The sequence below is a fragment of the Oncorhynchus mykiss genome, chromosome 11 (assembly GCF_057628025.1).
Source record: "Oncorhynchus mykiss isolate SJ-2025 chromosome 11, ASM5762802v1, whole genome shotgun sequence".
Taxonomy (NCBI): domain Eukaryota; kingdom Metazoa; phylum Chordata; class Actinopteri; order Salmoniformes; family Salmonidae; genus Oncorhynchus; species Oncorhynchus mykiss.
The window spans coordinates 71231540-71251837 of record NC_143032.1 but is presented as its reverse complement, the minus strand read 5'-3'; the positions used below and the strand labels follow the sequence as shown (position 1 = coordinate 71251837).

At 43.9% G+C, this 20298-nt stretch overlaps 1 protein-coding gene across 4 annotated transcripts; it reads right to left on the bottom strand.

Moving 5' to 3' along the window:
* Positions 1 to 1233: 1233 nt before the first annotated feature.
* On the bottom strand, positions 1234 to 19521 carry ercc8 (ERCC excision repair 8, CSA ubiquitin ligase complex subunit). 4 transcript variants are annotated; one of them, XR_016484677.1, is made up of 13 exons: positions 19134 to 19521; positions 18035 to 18101; positions 17857 to 17952; positions 17506 to 17607; positions 17205 to 17328; positions 15557 to 15638; positions 14159 to 14227; positions 13626 to 13692; positions 12710 to 12813; positions 12243 to 12367; positions 11050 to 11285; positions 7004 to 7093; positions 1234 to 4011 (listed from the first exon to the last, which is right to left on the bottom strand). XR_016484677.1 is itself a non-coding variant. In XM_036936217.2 (13 exons), exons 4-13 carry the CDS (start codon positions 17604 to 17606, stop codon positions 3949 to 3951), a joined length of 1023 nt encoding a protein of 340 aa, XP_036792112.2. In that variant the 5' UTR covers position 17607; positions 17857 to 17952; positions 18035 to 18101; positions 19134 to 19521; the 3' UTR covers positions 1234 to 3948. The 4 variants fall into 4 exon arrangements, 2 of the variants coding, with proteins under 2 accessions (XP_036792112.2, XP_021477698.3); XM_036936217.2 differs by having other exon boundaries at positions 11088 to 11285; XR_016484676.1 differs by lacking the exon at positions 18035 to 18101.
* Between the last annotated feature and the right edge of the window lie 777 nt (positions 19522 to 20298).

The window sequence follows — 20298 nt, the reverse complement described above, 5'->3', positions numbered from 1 at the left end:
CAGTGATGAGGGGTGGTCGTTTGACCGCAGACCCATAGCGGATACAGGCAATGAGGCAGTGATCGCAGATCCTGATTGAAAACAGCAGAGGTATATTTGGAGGGCAAGTTGGTCAGGATAATGTCTATGAGGGTGGCCATGTTTACGGATTTAGGGTTGTACCTGGTGGGTTCCTTGATGATTTGTGTGAGATTGAGGGCATCTAGCTTAGATTGTAGGACTGCCGGGGTGTTAAGCATGTCCCAGTTTAGGTCACCCAACAGAACGAGCTCTGAAGCTAGATGGGGGGGGGCGAGGAATTCACATATGGTGTCCAGGGCACAGCTGGGAGCTGGGGGGGTCGATAACAGGCGGCAACAGTGAGAGACTTATTTCTGGAGAGATTAATTTTTACAATTAGAAGTTCGAACTGTTTGGGCATAGACCTGGAAAGTATGACAGCCTGCAAAGTTCTATCTCTGCAGTAGATTGCAACTCCTCCCCCTTTGGCAGTTCTATCTTGACGGAAAATGTTGTAGTTGGGTATGGAAATTCAGAATTTTTGGTGGCATTCCTAAGCCAGGATTCAGACACGGCAAGGACATCAGGGTTGGCAGAGTGTGCTAAAACAGTGAGTAAAACAAACTTAGGGAGGAGGCTTCTGATGTTAACATGCATGAAACCAAGGCTTTTTTGATCACAGAAGTCAACAAATGAGGGTGCCTGGGGACACACAGGGCCTGGGTAGTGTTGTAACCGAGGACACGTTTCAGCACTCGCCGGTCCTGTTGTGTGGCCTTCCACTTTATGGCTGAGCCGTTGTTGCTCCTAGATGTTTCCACTTCCCAATAACAGCACTTACAGTTGACCGGGGCAGAAATGTTATGAACTGACTTGTTGGAAAGGTGGCATCCTATGATGGTGCCACTTTGAAATTGAAAGTTACTGAGCTCTTCAGTAAGGCCAGTCTACTGCAAATGTTTGTCTATGGAGATTAAAATTGGGCACACAGCAATGCAAACAACTGTCAGCAACGTGTGGGGCTGAAATAGCTGAATCCACTCATTTGAAGGGCTCCACAAACTTTTGTATATATAGTGTACAACCAACACCTCTGGGTGTCTCAAGCAGTGAAATTATATTATACATGCATGAGGAAAAAGTGTCAAATGTTCTACATAGAAGAGCATACCAAATCCTTGGACATAGTGTTTATAAGCTTACATAATTGCTGTCACAAACGCCACACAGTTGTCACTGACTGGTTGGATATTTATATTAATTTATCAGTGAGCAAACAATTTCAGTACTTACAGCATTCATATCAATTCATTTAAAAATTAATTTCAATGTTTTTGGCGGAATATTTTTTATTGACATGTGAATAAAACCCATGAACGCAACCGTAGATCTGGTTATCCTGAAAAGAAAACTGTAAAACACTTAATTGTGAGGCTAAATATAAGGGCTACAGATAAATTAACGTCAGACAAATGAAAAGTTGATTTTTGCTGGAATCTCAGGACTGATAGGATTAATTGTAGGTAGGGTTTCCTAGAGGTTAAAAGTATCAGAGAGGTATCAAAGAGAGGCTATGCGTTCTATGGAAAATAATGAATGACGTGGAAGGTGTGTTCCATGCAGAGTGGAACTGACCTTCCACAGAGTTGTGTTATTTTCCAGAGAACGCATAGAGCCCCGAGTTGATTATCTCCATTATACCATGGCTATAATTTAACATATTTGTCGCTAGAAATGTGTTAATTTGCAGGTAGAAATGTGTACAACAGCCACTGAAGTAGCTGGCAAGTTTACTATAGCTAACCAAATCATCAGTCCTAGCTTGCCATTTGGAATACAACAAAATCAATGTTTTCAATTCGACTTTTGCCATAGAATGAACTATGGCCATTGAACCATGAACATTCTACCATGCAAATATGCCGTGAGTTATAGGGAAATAATGCCCTTCAAGCCAATCATATGTAAACATGAGGCTGCCAGTAGGAGAGAAAGTGAGTCTGATTTCAGTATCACGTCTAACAACAACAATACAGAGCTGGTTTTAGCAATGACAACAGAATAAATAATGCAAATGTAGGGGAGAAACAGAGAGACATGGCTGACAAATATTTATGTGTGAATTGATGACGGAAAGGTGGGTCTCTTGAACGTCATGTTCAAAGACGCTATGAGGAAAGGTTTGGCTCCAGTTCAGCTGGTTTTACCCTGGTCATCATTGGAATAATGGAAAGCTGATTTTAACACCATGTAAAGTACAATGTACATGTTGCGTCAAAGGCAGCCAATAGAAACAGATTATACAGCTCAATGTACAGTGCAGATACCCATCCATAGGTTTTAATGCACGAATCATCAACACCATACACTGAGTGTACAAAACATTAGGGACACCTGCTCTTTCCATGTCATAGACTGACCAGGTAAATTCAGTTGAAAGCTAAGAGCCCTTATGGATGTCACCTGTTAAATCCACTTCAATCAGTGTAGATGAAGTGGAGGAGACAGGTTAAAGAATGATTTTTAAGCCTTGAGACAATTGAGACATGGGTTGTGTATGTTTGCCATTCAGAGGGTGAATGGGGGAGACAAAATATTTAAGTGCCTTTGAACGGGGTATGGTAATGAATAATTGATTGGAATTATATAGCGCTTTTCTACAAACAGAGTTACTCAAAGCTCTTCACATAGTACGGGGAAACTCACCTCATTTACCACCAACGTGTAGAACCCACCTGGGTGATGCACGGCGGCCATTTTTGTGCCAGAACGCGCACCACACATCAGCTGGAGAGGTGAGGAGTGATATCTGCCAATTAGGAATGAGGGGGATGATTAGGTGGGGCCAGGTTGGGAATTTAGTCAGAACAACAGGGTTAACACCCCTGCTCTTACGATAAGTGCATGGGATTTTTAATGACCACAAAGAGTCAGGACACCCATTTAAAGTCCCATCCGAAAGACAGCACCCTACACAGGGCAATGTCCCCAATCTCCCCTGTGGTATTGGGATAGATAGACCAGAGGGAAGAGTGCCCCCTACTGGCCCTCCAACACCACTTCCAGCAGCATCTGATCTCCCATCCAGGGACTGACCAGGACCGACCCTGCTTAGCTTCAGAGGCAAGTCAGCAGTGGGATGCAGGGTGGTATGCTGCTGGCAATATGCTGCTGACAGTATGCTGCTGACAGTATGCTGCTGGTAGTAGGTGCCAGGCACACCGGTTTGAGTGTGTCAATAACTGCAACGCAGATGGGTTTTCACACTTAACAGTTTCCCGTGTGTATCAAGAATGGTCCAACACCCAAAGGACATCCAGCTAAATTAACACAACTATGGGTTGGAGTCAACATGAGCCAGCATCCCTGTGAAACACTTTCGACACCTGTAGAGGTGCCCCGACAAATTGAGGCTGTTCTGAGGGCAAAAGGGGATGCAACTGAATATTAGGAAGGTGTCCCTAATGTTTCATACACTCAGCGTAGATTTCCATTTTGTATATAAAATAAAAGATAAATCAGATATCACAACAGAGATTCAAAGTCTATTAAGGTTAATTCTCCAACTCCACAGTAGATGTTAAAAAAAAACTACAAATGCAGTTTATGTCTTCAGATGCAACATGAGATTCCTGAAGCTAGCACCATGTTGAGATTCCTGAAGCTAGCACCATGTTGAGATTCATGAAGCTAGCACCATGATAAGATTCCTAAAGCTAGCACCATGATGAGATTCCTAAAGCTATGTCCGATGGAGTAGGGCTGTACAGATGCATAATGTCCGAAGGAGTAGGGCTGTACAGATGCATAATGTCCGAAGGAGTAGGGCTGTACAGATGCATAATGTCCGAAGGAGTAGGGCTGTACAGATGCATAATGTCCGAAGGAGTAGGGCTGTACAGATGCATAATGTCCGAAGGAGTAGGGCTGTACAGTTGTGCTTATGCTTCAGTCCTCATCACTGCTCCATGAGTCTTCAAAAGCAGGATTCACCGTAGCCTGGCTCCCACCCTGGGATGGAGAAATACATTCAGTAAAATACTCTCAACTCACTCTACTCTCTCGCTGTCATGTTGTTTTGAGTTAAAGTGATTGAGTAATCAGGAAAGCATTAAAAACATTTCCCAAGTGCAAGCAAGCAATTATTATTCCGTTTCCCAAACTAAATAGAACTGGTGAAGCTGCTTTTGGAGCTGGCTGAAGATGCCTATAGACATAATTTCATCAGCACTTGGGGAATGTAGCCAAGCTGAGCCAGCCTGACAGTGTGTGTACCGAGTTACCCTAGCAAGGTGCAGCACAAGCCACAACCCCTATGATCTAATTTCTGTGTGCACAAAAGCAAAGTCTGTCTGCCATTCCTCTAAAAAACTGTAGAAAAAGCTGTTGCGCAGCAACTCACTGCCTTCCTAAAAACTAACATTGTATACGAAATGCTTCAGTCAGGTTTTAGACCCCATCATCGCACTGAGACTGCAATCGTGAAGGTGGTAAATTACCCTTTAATGGCAGACAAAGGCTCTGTATCTGTTCCCGTGCTCCTACACCTTAGTGCTGCTTTTGATGCCATCGATCACCACATTCTTTTGGAGAGATTGGAAACCCAAATTGGTCCACACGGACAAGTTCTGGCCTGGTTTAGATCTTATCTGTCGGAAATATATTAGTTTGTCTCTGTGGATGGTTTGTCCTCTGACAAATCAACTATAAATTTCGGTGTTCCTCAAGGTTCCGTTTTAGGACCACTATTCTTTTCACTATATATTTTACCTCTTGGTGATGTCATTCAGAAACATAATGTTACCTTTCACTGCTATGCGGACGATACACAGCAGTACATTTTTACGAAACGTGGTGAAGCCCCAAAATTGCCCTCCTTGGAAGTCTGTGTTTCAGACATAAGGAAGTGGATGGTGGAAAATATTTTACTTTTAAACTTGGACAAAACAGAGATGCTTGTTCTTGGTCCCAAGAAACAAAGAGATATTCTGTTGGATCTGACAATTAATCTTGATGGTTGTACAGTTGTCTCAAATAAAACTAAAGGACCTCTGTGTTACTCTGGACCCTGATCTCTCTTTTGACAAACATATCAACTGTTTCAAGGACAGCTTTTTTCCATCTACGTAACATTGTAAAAATCAGAAACTTTCTGTCCAAAAATTATGCAGAAACATTAATCCATGCTTTTGTCACTTCTAGGTTAGACTATTGCAATGCTCTACTTTCTGACTACCCAGATAAAGCACTAAATAAACTTAAATTAGTGCTAAACACGGCTGCTAGAATCTTGACTAGAACCCAAAACTGTGATCATATTACTCCAGTGCTAGCCTCTCTACACTGGCTTCCTGTTAAGGCTAGGGCTGATTAAGGTTTTACTGCTAACCTACAAAGCATTACATGGGCTTGCTCCTATCTACATTTCCGATTTGGTCCTGCCGTACATACCTACACGTACGCTACGGTCACAAGATGCAGGCCTCCTTATTGTCCCTATAATTTTTAAGCAAACAGCTGGAGGCAGGGCTTTCTCCTATAGAGCTCCATTTTTATGGAATGGTCTGCCTACCCATGTGAGAGACGCAGACTCGGACTCGACCTTTAAGTCTTTATTGAAGACATCTCTTCAGTAGGTCCTATGATTGAGTGTAGTCTGGCCCAGTGGTGTGAAGGTGAATGGAAAGGCATTGGAGCGACGAACCATCCGTCTCTGCCTGGCCGGTTCCCCTCTCTCCACTGGGATTCTCTGCCTCTAACCCTATTATGGGGGCTGAGTCACTGGCTTACTGGTGCTCTTCCATGCCGTCCCTAGGAGGGGCGCGTCACTTGAGTGGGTTGAGTTTCTGATGTGATCTTCCTGTCTGGGTTGGCACCCCCTCGGATTCGTGCCGTGGGGGAGATCTTCGTGGGCTATACTCGGTCTCGTCTCAAGGTAGTAAGTTGGTGGTTGAAGATATCCCTCTAGTGGTCTGCGGGCTGTGCTTTGGCAAAATGGATGGGGTTATATCCTGCCTGGTTGGCCCTGATCGGGGGTATAGCCTGATGGGGCCACAGCGTCTCCTGACCCCTCCTGTCTCAGCCTCCAGTAATTATGCTGCAATAGTTTGTGTCGGGGGGCTAGGGTCAGTCTGTTATATCTGGAGTATTTCTCCTGTCTTATCCGGTGTCCTGTGTGAATTTAAGTATGCTCCCTATAATTCTCTCTCTCTTCTCTCAGAGGACATGAGCCCTAGGACCTTGCCTCAGGACTACCTGGCCTGATGACCCCTTGCTGTCCCCAGTCCACCTGGTCGTGCTGCTGCTCCAGTTTCAACTGTTCTGCCTGCAGCTATGGAACCCTGACCTATTCACTGGACGTGCTACCTTGTCCCGGAGCTGCTGTTTTCAACTCTAGAGACCTTGCTCTCTACCGCACCTGCTGTCTCTAACTTTGAATGATTGGCTAAGAAAAGCCAACTGACATTTACTCCTGAGGTGCTGACCTGTTGCACCCTCTACAACCACTGTAATTATTATTATTATCTGACCCTGCTGGTTATCTATGAGCGTTGGAACATCTTGGCCATGTACTGTTATAATCTCCACCCGGCACAGCCAGAAGAGGACTGGCCACCCCTCAGAACCTGGTTCCTCTCTAGGTTTCTTGCTAGGTTCCTGCCTAGGTTCCTGCCTTTCTAGGGAGATTTTCCTAGCCACTGTGCTTCTACATCTGCATTCCTTGCGGATTGGGGTTTTAGGCTGGGTTTCTGTACAGCACTTTGTGACATTGGCTGATGTAAAAAGGGCTTTATAAATACATTTGATTGATTGATCACTCCGGATAAGAGCGTCTGCTAAATTTCTAAAATGTAAATGTACTGGTACCAAATAAAAAGGGCCTACTAGATGCCTGTATATTAGTCTGGTAATGTGACAGCGTTTTAGAACAAGAACAGGGACCTGCGTATAATTACTACCCTCCAAATGTGCTTTAAATTGTTCCTGCTGTGCAGCCTCCTACCTTGACGGCGGTCCCTTCCTCCACGTCTGGTGGTCGTACAACAGGAACCCAGGCTAGGATGTTACAGTCTTTACCCCCGCTGTACAGCTCCTGGAAACACACAGAAAGGAGGAGTGATTTAGCCTGGGTCTCAATACTGTGCTCTTTACGTCCTGGCCAGAGCCATATATGTATCTATATATACACTACCGTTCAAAAGTTTAGGGTCACTTAGAAATGTCTGATTTTGAAAGGCACATTTCTTGTCCATTAAAATAACATCATATTGATCAGAAATACAGTGTAGACATTATTAATGTTGTAAATGACTATTGTAGCTGGAAACTGCAAAATTTTAATGGAATAATTACATAGGCGTACAGAGGCCCATTATCAGCAACCATCACTCCTGTGTTCCAATGGCACGTTGTGTTAGCTAATCCAAGTTTATCATTTTAAAAGGCTAATTGATCATTAGAAAACCCTTTTGCAATTATGTTAGCACAGCTGAAAACTGTTGTGCTGATTAAAGAAACAATAAAAATGTCCTTCTTTAGACTAGTTGAGTATCTGGAGCATCAGCATTTGTGGTTTCGATTAGAAGGCCAGCATCCTGGAGTCGCCCCTTCACGGTTGATGTTGAGACTAGAGGTCGACCGATTATGATTTTTCAACGCCGATACCGATTATTGGAGGACTAAAAAAGCTGATACCGATTAATCTGCCATTTATTTATTTTTCTTGCTCAGAACATGAGAACATATGAAAGCTGGTGGTTCCTTTTAACATGAGTCTTCAATACTCCCAGGTAATACGTTTTAGGTTGTAGTTATCATAGGAATTATGGGACTATTTCCCTCTATACCATTTGTATTTCATTAACCTTTGACTATTGGATGTTCTTATAGGCACTTTAGTATTGCCAGTGTAATAGAATAGCTTCCGTCCCTCTCCTCGCTCCTCCCTGGGCTCGAACCAGCAACACAACGGCAATTAGCGTGCACTAACTAGCTAGCCATTTCACTTCAGTTACACGAGCTTCATCTCGGGAGTTGATCAGCTTGAAGTCATAAACAGCGCAATGCTTGATGCACAATGAAGAGCTGCTGTCAAAACGCACGAAAGTACTGTTTGAATGAATGTTTACTCGCCTGCTTCTGCCTACCACCACTCAGTCAGATACTGGTATGCTCAGTCGGATTATATGCAACGCAGGACACGCTAGATAATATCTAGTAATATCATCAACCATGTGTAGTTAACTAGTGATTATGATTGTTTTTTACAAGATAAATGTAATGCTAGCTAGCAACTTACCTTGGCTTACTGCATTCACGTAACAGGCAGTCTCCTTGTGGAGTGCAACGAGAGAAAGGCAGGTCGTTATTGCGTTGGACTAGTTAACTGTAAGGTTGCTAGATTGGATCCCCCGAGCTGACAAGGTAAAAATCTGTTGTTCTGCACCTGAACAAGGCAGTTAACCCACCGTTCCTAGGCCGTCATTGAAAATAAGAATGTGTTCTTAACTGACTTGCCTAGTTAAATAAAGGTATATAAAAAATATTTTAAAAATCTGCAAATTGGTGCCCAAAAATACCGATTTCCGATTGTTATGAAAACTTGAAATAGGCCCTAATTAATCGCCCATTCCGATTAAATCGGTCGACCTCTAGTTGAGACTGGTGTTTTGCGGGTACTATTTAATGAAGCTCCCAGTTGAGGACTTGTGAGGCGACTGTTTCTCAAACTAGACACTAATGTACTTGTCCTCTTGCTCAGGTGTGCACCGGGGCCTCCCACTCTTTCTATTCTGGTTAGAGAAGGTTTGCACTGTTCTGTGAAGGGAGTAGTACACAGCGTTGTACGAGATCTTCAGTTTCTTGGCAATTTCTCACATGGAGTAGCCTTCATTTATCAGAACAAGAATAGACTGTTATAGATAGAGTTTAGAAAAGAAAGGTCTTGTTTCTGGCCATTTTGAGCCTGTAATAGAACCCACAAATGCTGATGCTCCAGATACTCAACTAGTCTAAAGAAGGCCAGTTCTATTGCTTCATTAAATCAGAACAACAGTCTTCAGCTGTGCTAACATAATTGGCAAAAGGGCTTTCTAATAATCAATTAGCCTTATAAAATGATAAACTTGAATAAGCTAACACAACGTGCGAACACAGGAGCGATGGTTGCTGGGCCTCTGTACGCCTATGTAGATATTCCATTGAAAATCAGCCGTTTCCAGCTACAATAGTCATTTACAACATTAACAATGTCTACACTGTATTTCTGATCAATTTGATGTTATTTTAACAGACAAAAAATTTGCTTTTCTTTCAAAATCAAGGACATTTCTAAGTGACTCCAAACTTTTGAACAGTAGTGTATAGCTCTGGTCCTGGCTGCTGTTTCTTTACCCATTTTGTCTGCACCTCAACTTCCATTTGGTTTAATCTCTGTGTCCCATATACACATGTTAGCATTCGGTCCTAAAATAGCTAAGTTTGTCAAGTGGAAAGAAGCATGTTGGGGAAGTATCAGTGTTGATGGTGGGAGGAAGTACATAGTTATTACAGCAGTGTCTACCTTATGAAACACTAGACTCAAAACAATGACAATCACCATCCAGGAAAACAACCCATAGAAGTTCATAAAGTCCTAACGTGCCAATGATTTGAAGAGGTGTATTTTTGGGTGGCAGGTAGCCTAGCGGTTAAGAGTGTTGGGCCAGTAACCGAAAGGTCGCTGGCTCGAATCCCTAAGCCGACTAGGTGAAGAAGAAAAATATATATTATAATAAATTAAATCGGTCGATGTGCCCTTGAGCAAGGCACTCAACCCTAATTACTCCTGTAAGTCTGGATAAACGTGTCTGCTAAATTACTAAAATGTCAAATGTGGCATTAGCCTACTTCAAAAGACAAGAAGCAAAAAGACATTCCAGAACTATGTGTTCTTTCCAATAAAAAAAAACTCAAAGTTGCTCTGCCACATTCGTACAGGTTTAATAAGTAGGACATTAGGCGGATATACTCTAACAGCAGAACTAATGTCTAACACAAATACTACTGTGATATGAAAGGCGATGTGCATGAGTAAGATATGCATTACAATGAGATACTACAGAAACTGTATAATCATGTATTAGGGAATTTATTAGCCTTATGTGGTATAGCAGTTGGAGTGAATGAAGGAAAGACCCGCCTTCGTAAAAGTAGATTATCAGATTATATGACATAGCACTCCCCCGTTCTTCAACAAACTTCCATTGCAGTACTTTGACAAGTAAACAAAACTCTCCATAAAAGAAAACAAACTCATTTCTGGCCTTCACCTTTATAATCATTAAGGCCCAATTGTTTTTCATACCCCTGTGACTAGGCCATGGCTAATGGCTTTACATGAGGATGTTGACTTTAATATATCATCTATTCAAGTGTAAATTACCTACTGTAGCCTACCTCAAATACACCCCCACTGCAACTCACAGATCTCGTCCTGCGCTACACAGATGTAAAGATCCAATCATTCGTCACAAATACTAACCTTAACCATTAACAGGAAAATGCAAAAGAGGGGATGCTGTCTCAATTCAGTATCTTCTTTGATTAACATTAGTGAAAGGCCACAGTGTTCCGTACCTCCCAAGGCAGGTTGTCATATCTGTGCCAACTGTACCATAAACTGACAATGCGTCAGCTATCTACGTGCAGGACGCTGGTAATGTGGGTAGAATAGGAATTTGTTATGATTCTCTGTGATGTACAGAAGACCCTTCAAGACCACTGGTCTGCTAGGGTCATATTCATTGGGAACCAAACAGAAGCAAATGGGTCAAAACAGGGAGGGACCTACCGGGTTTTCCATTGCAAAACATTTTGCTATGGTTTGCTACAGTGTGCACTAATGAATAGGACCCACGTCTCAGAAACCTTGGTTCAACTTAGGAACACTATGACGTCACATGAGCTGATTTACATGAACATACGTAAGGTATTGATAATGAACAAACATAAAGATGTTAATAACACTGTAATTTCTTATTAGTCTATAGCCATAAAGGATGGACGCACCTACAGACAGACGGGCAGACAGAGACACAGTCAGTCACCTGGTAGTCGGGGTGGAACTGGCAGCAGTCCACGTTGTTGTAGTGTCCCCTCAGCATGGTTACGAGTTCCCCGGTGTGTAGAGTGTACACCGCCACTGAGCTGCCACAAGGTACAAACACAAACTCCGGGCTGCAGCTACGAGACACTGTGATCTTTAACCCTTTACGGCTTTCGTTACTCACCTTCCCATAATTCACCTGAGAGACAGAGAGGAGTTGGGAGGGTCAGTTGGACGGATGACCAAGCTAACAGTAGAACAGCACTTCAACTATCAACCTGCTACAGAACATTATGTAGAGTGGTGATAAGCATGGAACAATTCAGAAACCAGGTTAAATATACACCTCAACATGTGTTGTACTGATACGGACCACGCCAGCTAAAGTGGGCTTCCCTCGGATTTGTCGAGATTAACTGTTTAAAGATGTACTGTATAACTCATTTTAGGCAGAAGATGTGGCATGTCACTTGTAAAATATAAGGCAATGTTTATATGACCCCCTTTCATACAGCCCCTTACTTAGCATTTATTTTCAGGTATACCCCTTTTATAAATATAAGTGGGAGGTGTGGGGGGTGTTGTTAAACCATGGGACCTGAAAATGCAGGAATCATGACTTGGTCTTTAGCTAGCTTTTATTTGTCCTTGTTTTTACTCCTTACCCCTTTCAGACATACCAACATGTGGGACTTTAGTCTGTGTGTAAAAGGGATATGTCTTCAAGTCATCAAGCAGGCAAACTGTTTCTCCTAACCCAAAGCAGCACAGGACCATTATGTGAAGGCTTGAGGCCTTCACCTGCAGACCCAGTTAGCGAGGGGAAGTTTATGTATGGAAGTTAATGGGGCTAGAGGCACAATGATGTCCCTTAGTGCTGGAGGTCGCTGTCACAGAGAGGGATGGCTACTGATCATTTAGGGTAAGGCCTGGAAGAGTCACACACGCTATGTTATGTGTTCCAGACAAGGACTCCAGGGATGGGCAGGAAATGTGCATACACACAAATATGCACACTCGGACAAGGCCTCGGGGTAGAGCCTAGTCCTCACCCTCATCCATTGGATCCCCGCCAGACACATTTTTGACCCTCACTCACTCTCTGCATCTCACTCGCTGTAACCCTCTTACACACACACACACACACAGAACCTACCAGTGTGTTTTTTCCATTGGCACTGTTCCACAGCCTCATGCGGTCGTCTGTTCCCGTGGTGAGAAGGTAGAGGCCGTCGACCGTGAAGCAGAGGCCATTTACCCTTCCATTATGGGCTGTGTTCACTGGCAAACACACACACGCGTCATTAAATGCCAATGAGATAATATACTATTGTTTAAGGGGAAAGGACACTCAACCCTTTATCTCTTCTCTTGACCCCGTTATCACGATGCTTTCACTATCATGTAGACATCTTCTCAGGACCCCGTTATCACGATGCTTTCACTATCATGTAGACATCTTCTCAGGACCCCGTTATCACAATGCTTTCACTATCATGTAGACATCTTCTCAGGACCCCGTTATCACAATGCTTTCACTATCATGTAGACATCTTCTCAGGACCCCGTTATCAGGGGTGGGGGGAGTCAGGGAGAGGGGGAGGTGTGACAGTGTGTTCCTACCTGCCTCTGACGAGGCCTTGGACTTGTCCCCGTTGTGTTGATCCAGAGAGAACAGGCTCCCTGAGGCCCGACGCACATCCCACACCAACACCCTGCTGTCAGTACTGAGAGAGAGAGAGAGAGAGAGAGAGAGAGAGAGAGAGAGAGAGAGAGATTGAGAGAGAGAGATCGAGAGAGAGATCGAGAGAGAGAGATCGAGAGAGAGAGATCGAGAGAGAGAGAGATCGAGAGAGAGAGATCGAGATCGAGCATGAGAAGCCAAAATCAACAGCCTTCCATCCCTCAGGGGACATGTGTTAGTGCCCTGGGGCCTTATAGGGATATATAAATGAACCTTACATAAACGTCCCATAATTGGTCTGCAGATGAAGGTTCACATCACTGGGCATCAACAACGTAACACTACAACAACGCAACACAATCCCTTAAATTATCCAGCTATAGAATAGTGCCTCAAATTTCCTCAAAACAGTCCTCCATATAAAAAAAAAAGAATTTCAGTCCATACTAAATGTTCAAAGACAGTGTGCTTCACTGTCCAATTGCCCATGTTATCAGTAGCAGTTGAAATGCTGCTCAGTTGTTTTTCAAATCACTTACAGCCCAAAGGGACAGTGATTTGATCCCAATGGGTTAATTAGCAGATCTAATTTGGCATAAACCAGCAGAGTACTCTCTCCATGCCATATGCTGCATTGTTATTCCCAGGGAATAGAGGTTGGTTCAGTCTCTCTGTGTGCCAATGAGTTCAGGTGACATACTGATACAGTCTAGTTATGGTAATAGAAAGTGGAATCCCTTTCACTAGCTAGATTGGAATTTCTATGATACTTGGGCGTGAAATGAGGGAGGGACATTTATCTAATGGCCCTTCAAGGTAGTTGTATCTCTCCAGGTTTGGTGTAGGTCGGCCTACCTGGCTGTAGCTAAAATGTGCTCATATCTTGGCGACCATCGAACAGATAGGACCTCACCTCTGTGACCTGAGGGATAGAAAGGACAGTCAGTGGAAGTGTGTGTTAGCGTAGACACGTTTTACTATACTTGTGAGTACCAGAAGTCCTCACAAGAAAAGTAAACCAAATAAAACTCCAGGCCTCACTTGTAAAAAGGCTATTTTAGGCTTAGGGGTTAGGTTTACGCTCCCGAGTGGCACAGCGGTCTGAGGCACTGCAATTCAGTGCAAGAGGCGTCACTACAGTCCCTGGTTCAAATCCAGGCTGTATCACATCTGGCCATGATTGGGAGTCCCATAGGGCGGCGCACAATTGGCCCAGTATCGTCCGGGTTTGGCCGGGGTAGGGAGCCATTGTAAATAAGCATTTGTTTCTTAACTGACTTGCCTAGTTAAATAAAGGTTCAAATTATGTTTAGGGAAAATAGGATTTTGAAGTCCTCACAAGTATAGTAAGACATAGGGGTGGGTGGGTGTGTGTGTGTGGCTCTCACCCTGCAAAACCTGGATGCGTGAGCCAGACTTCAGGTCACAGAGCTGTACTTTCTGGTCTTTGGTACCCACTGAGAACACACAGATCAATGGATTACTTGAAAGGTTACATACAGAACGACTATCACAAATAAAAACATCTCTACTTTCACTGTGTGTGTTAATGCTTTGTGACAGAGGAGAAACTGGAGGCCCTGGTTCTCTCAGATAAGATAGGAATGTATAAGAGAGCAGTTCTACTCTTGGATAAACATGAGCTAATAACACACATCATTCACATAGGGGATGAGAGCTGACAGGGAGCTAGAGCTGACAGGGAGCTAGAGCTGACGGGGAGCTGACAGGGAGCTAGAGCTGACAGGGAGCTAGAGCTGACAGGGAGCTAGACCTGACAGGGAGCTGACAGGGAGCTAGAGCTGACAGGGAGCTAGAGCTGACAGGGAGCTAGAGCTGACAGGGAGCTAGAGCTGACAGGGAGCTAGAGCTGAGAGGGATGGACAAAAAATAACCCAGGTTGAGTTAATCTGTTAGAAACCCGACACAAATAAAATTATAATTCTGGTTCGCCCGACAAATTCTGATCATTCTAGCACCACCAGAACTTTCCAGAAAAAGGTTGATTGTGCTATTAGTAAAATGTGTAATTGAAAGACTTCATGGCATTTTGTTTTGAGTTTGGGAAGAATCTCAGAGAAACAAAAAACAAGAGGGCGAGTGAGAGCAGTGTGGGTGATTGGGAAGGTATGTGTAACCAGTCTGTCCTGCTCTGTCAGCAGGGGGGCAGAGCCTGGATTCCTGTCATGTCTCCAGAACAGCACGTCTCTCTAAACTCTTCCTGAGTCAGTTCCAACCCCTGACACCGCTAGGGGCATATACTCTGTACCACACAGCTGTTTCACAATCAACGTTTTAATTTTGTTTGATTTACTGAGGCCTCATATGTTCATTCTTAGATTATATCAATAAGACATAGACAGTAAATCATATTTTAAGAGCATGACACACATACAATTTCACCCACAGCCAGTTCACCCGTGATACAAGCCAGAATTCGACGTCTATCCATGTCTAAGGACGTCGGGAGATGATGTGGAAACCGGCCACTAGGCTTCAAGAAGGTTTAGGTGTTGCTAAGGCATTGTGGACAGAGATGAGGGATGCTGGATAGACGTAAGCATCTACCTCTGGTGCTAAAGGTTGCATGCTCAAATCCAGCGACAGAAAGTTGTTTTTGAGATTTTGTTTTTTAAACCTATCCCAAATCTTAACCCTTACCTTAGGCATTAACTCAAAATGGTTAACCATAAAACGTAACCTTAAAAACACTTCAAAATGTGATGTTTAAGAAACATAGATGAATGTCTAATTCTGATGTGAGACAGAGCTTGCTACACACACACCTGCGATGAGGCTGTGTTTCCTGGCAATGGGGGACATGTGGTGACAGTAGACGTTTCCTTCAAACTGGAACACTTCAGCGGGCTACAGACACACAAGGAGAAGGAACTTCAGACTCTAAACTTTATCAGCTTTAGTTCAACATGAACATTAACTTGATATGTCTGTGCTGTACAGAGACAACACTACTACATGGGAAGAGCAAACATGTATAGAAAACCACTGTTCAGTCAGTCGGTCAGCCGGCCAGCACGATAGGAAAGAACACTGTCGTGACTGACTCACACAATGGGACCAGGAGATAGAAATGAGGGATGCGGCTGTGAGACTGGGAGAGGAATGGAGGGGAGTGGAGGAGAACAGAGCAGGGGGCTAGGAAGCTGGAGGAGGAGAGGAGTGGAGGGGAGTGGAGGAGAACTGAGCAGGGGACTAGGAAGCTGGAGGAGAGGAATGGAGGGGAGTGGAGAAGAACAGAGCAGGGGACTAGGAAGCTGGAGGAGAGGAATGGAGGGGAGTGGAGGAGAACAGAGCAGGGGGCTAGGAAGCTGGAGGAGGAGAGGAGTGGAGGGGAGTGGAGGAGAACTGAGCAGGGGACTAGGAAGCTGGAGGAGAGGAATGGAGGGGAGTGGAGGAGAACAGAGCAGGGGACTAGGAAGCTGGAGGAGAGGAATGGAGGGGAGTGGAGAAGAACAGAGCAGGGGACTAGGAAGCTGGAGGAGAGGAATCGAGGGGAGTGGAGGGGAACAGAGCAGGACATGGCAGTGTGGGAGAACTGAGCAGGGGACTAGGAAGCTGGAGGAGGAGAGGAATGGAGGAGAACTGAGCAGGGGACTAGGAAGCTGGAGGAGAGGAATGGAGGGGAGTGGAGAAGAACAGAGCAGGGGACTAGGAAGCTGGAGGAGAGGAATGGAGGAGAACTGAGCAGGGGACTAGGAAGCTGGAGGAGAGGAATGGATGGGAGTGGAGGAGAACAGAGCAGGGGACTAGGAAGCTGGAGGAGAGGAATCGAGGGGAGTGGAGGGGAACAGAGCAGGACATGGCAGTGTGGGAGAACTGAGCAGGGGACTAGGAAGCTGGAGGAGGAGAGGAATGGAGGAGAACTGAGCAGGGGACTAGGAAGCTGGAGTAAGAGAGGAATGGAGGGGAGTAGAGGAGAACAGAGCAGGGGACTAGGAAGCTGGAGTAAGAGAGGAATGGAGGGGAGTGGAGGAGAACTGAGCAGGGGACTAGGAAGCTGGAGTAAGAGAGGAATGGAGGGGAGTAGAGGAGAACAGAGCAGGGGACTAGGAAGCTGGAGTAAGAGAGGAATGGAGGGGAGTGGAGGAGAACTGAGCAGGGGACTAGGAAGCTGGAGTAAGAGAGGAATGAGGGGAGTAGAGGAGAACAGAGCAGAGGACTAGGAAGCTGGAGTAAGAGAGGAATGGAGGGGAGTGGAGGAGAACTGAGCAGGGGACTAGGAAGCTGGAGTAAGAGAGTAGAGTGACAGTTACAATGCAAATCCCTCTGCAAACAAGTTTTGCTGTCCCCTAGCCGACTCTGAGGTAACCATGGCACAGCGTGATTCTAGCTCATCACAGAGAGCACCATATGGCCATAAAAGGCAAAGAGTGCGAGAGAGAGACCGAGTTAAAAAGAGTATGTAAGGTGTACCTTTAGTGTCTCAGTGTCCCAGACCTTCATGGTTTTGTCAAATGAGCTGGAGACAAACATGCCTGTGTCGTGTGGGTACCACTGCACTGTCTCTACACTGAACCTGTGGACATATTGACTGGACCTGCAACACAAACAGACTTAACAGTGACCACACACACACACACACACACACACACACACACACACACACACACACACACACACACACACACACACACACACACACACACACACACACACACACACACACACACACACTGCCATCTAGTGGATGCCATCAGGTATGTGAGCCACACACCTGCCTACAGTGCAGACTGCTTTACAGGTGTATTGGGGTTTCCTGCTGTTGTTCTCCAGGTCATACACCACAATCACCCCATCTGCCCCTCCAGATAGCATGCTACAGAACAGACAAGAGGACAGGGTTATCTCCAAATGAGATAGCACCAGAAGGATTCTAAAAAAGTGCTATACAGGCAACACATGTCTATGTTGAATTACAGGAGGTTGCTTATGTATCACGTTATGTTGAAATCAAGTGATGACGGAACTATGCATTAGGTTACATGTTATAGGCCTAGGCTATATGGTAATCATAACAAATGTCATCAATTGACATATTGTCAGACCTACTACTAATGATACTTACTATCTGCCCTCAATGACTTCAATGTCTATGGTGTTTACGCCATTGCTATGGATTCGATCCACATCTCTGTCATGATTCAGCTCTAAATTGAGGACCCTTAAGAGAAAACAAAGAAGACAGAGTCATGACGTCAGTGATCTTCAGGTCGGAAAGTAGGAGCTGCCCGAGTGATACGAACCTTGTTTCAGCAGGATGTTGTATCTACCTTATGTCATGCCTTATTGGAATGGATTTATTGAGAATATCTGTTGGAAAAAAGTTTGGATGTTGCCACACACATACCTACTTGTTAACAAAATTAAGGAAGTTTCCTTTAAAATTATTTATAAATATTATCCTGCCAACCACTATATGAAGAAGTTTAAGGAAAACATCAACTCAAATTGCTCCTTTTGTAATGACCACCCAGAAACAGTTGTGCATCTTTTTTGGCATTGTATGCATGTAAGAAAACTGTGGCAAGACATCAGTAGGTTTATAATTGAACACATTTATGAAGATTTTACACTATTGTGGAGAGATGTACTGTTTGGATTCTTTACATACAATAGAAATAAGTGGAATCATTTTTATGTATTTAATTTCATTATTCTTTTGGCCAAATTTCATATACACAAATGTAAATTTACAAACAGAAAACCACATTTTCGTACCCTACAAAAAGAAATTGAACTGTATTTTAAGACAGTTAAATGCTCTACTAACAAAAAAGCTGTTAGAATTGTAAGTATATGCATGTCCCTTAAGGTCCTTGTGTAATTGTAATGTGATATTGTACCCCCTAGCTCGATTGTCTATTGTTTGTAATCTATGTATGCTTGTGTTCCCTCGTGTGCTTTATGTATTGATTTGAAATTAATAAATAATAATTTTAAAAAAATAAAAAAAATAAAAAGAGCTGCCCGAGGCCCCAAAATGGAAGTTGGAATGTCGTTCAAAATACTTTTACCGAATTCCTAGTTGCGATGAACGCACTGAAGTCGGAGATTTCCGAGTTCCCGGTTGTTTTGAATGCGTCATAACACCCACACACCAACATGGAAGCCAACATAAACCCCGCCTATGTCTACAATATATCTTCATAAAATTGTATTTTAAACCTAGACACACTGTTGACCTTATGCCACTCTTTAAATTAAGATCCCAAAGCAAATAGTTGTTTTCATAAATTTTTACGATATAGACCATTTTTGACTGTGACAACTAGTGATACCGACAAAACACTGGTAACAGTAACGTTAGCGTTCCCAGGAATAATATGGCCAACTTCCCCTCACCTCCGTGTTGACTCTGCCCGTCTCAGACGAAGTGGGTCGTCAAGTCCAGCCTGTCTTGCTGTTAGAAAACCCAACATCTTCCCACAATAAATTAATCTTTCAATTTCGTAGCTAGCTAGCCTTAAAGAAATGTTTGTTTGTTCTCAAGCTAGCATAGCTAGCTCGAGGGTTGGTTACCCATCTACACGTTCAATATCGTTCGCTACTGAACTCGTTTTTCAAACGCTTTGTGTGCACAATACATATTTGTGATCTGGGATTGATAAAATCCCGATCGAATCATTTTATGCCACGGTCTTATTTAACATAATTTAGCAAGCTAGCTCCCAGTCAACAAGGGACGTGTGGGTGGCCATGTTGTTACGTCAGGATGTTTGAACACCTCTCTGGTATAACAAGCGCACTCATTGGTTACTCAGATTCAGTCATCCAATCAAAACATATCTTACTGACATCTGTTTTTAGATTGCGTAAACAACAAATCCAATTGAATATGCGTTGATGGGACTGGTTGTATGGTGAAGTATACGAGAACGATAGCTGCATATATCTGTTACGTTCCCCAGTTTATGTGTTGTAGTTTGTGTATTAGCATGTGTTTTATTTCAGGAAAAGGCTTCCTGAAATCCCTCAAGCAGCTGATTGGTCGACTCCAGGGCTAATTGGAGAGCTGACCCCGCCCCCTCGTCAAGACACAGCTGTCTCCAGTTACACATTCATTCAGAAGATATATAAAAGCCAGTGTTCTGTTCAGGAGAGAGAGATTTTTGGAGGTAGGGATTGCAGAGAGATTTTGGAGGTAGGGATTGCTGAGAGATTTTGGAGGTAGGGATTGCTGAGAGATTTTGCTAGAGATTTGGAGGTAGGGATTGCTGAGAGAGATTTTGCTAAAGAGATTTTGCTAGAGAGATTTTGGAGGTAGGGATTGCTGAGAGAGACTTTGCAGAGGTCATTGCAGAGTGATTGTTTGTGATAGAGTTTTGCTGGAGGTTGATTTGCTGGGAGTACATTGCTGAGAGTTGGTATGTTCTCTGAGTTTGTTGCTCAGGTAGAGCCTATTTGACGTCCTCTGTTTCTTAGTTTGTTTGTAAAATTGTGTATTCTGTTTCATTTGTTCCCAGGGGGGGAAGGGGAAGGCACCTTGGGAGTGCTTAGGCAAGAGGCC

Bases quoted from the DNA above. Each gene is read 5' to 3' on its own strand.
- ercc8 (XM_021622023.3), bottom strand. From the start codon at position 19,210: ATGTTGGGTTTTCTAACAGCAAGACAGGCTGGACTTGACGACCCACTT. The intron at 17,953-19,133 runs GTGAGGGGAAGT...TTTTCTCTTAAG, and splicing joins CGGGCAGAGTCAACACGGAG to GGTCCTCAATTTAGAGCTGA. The intron at 7,094-11,087 runs GTGACTGACTGT...GTGTGTTTCCAG, and splicing joins AGTTCCACCCCGACTACCAG to GAGCTGTACAGCGGGGGTAA.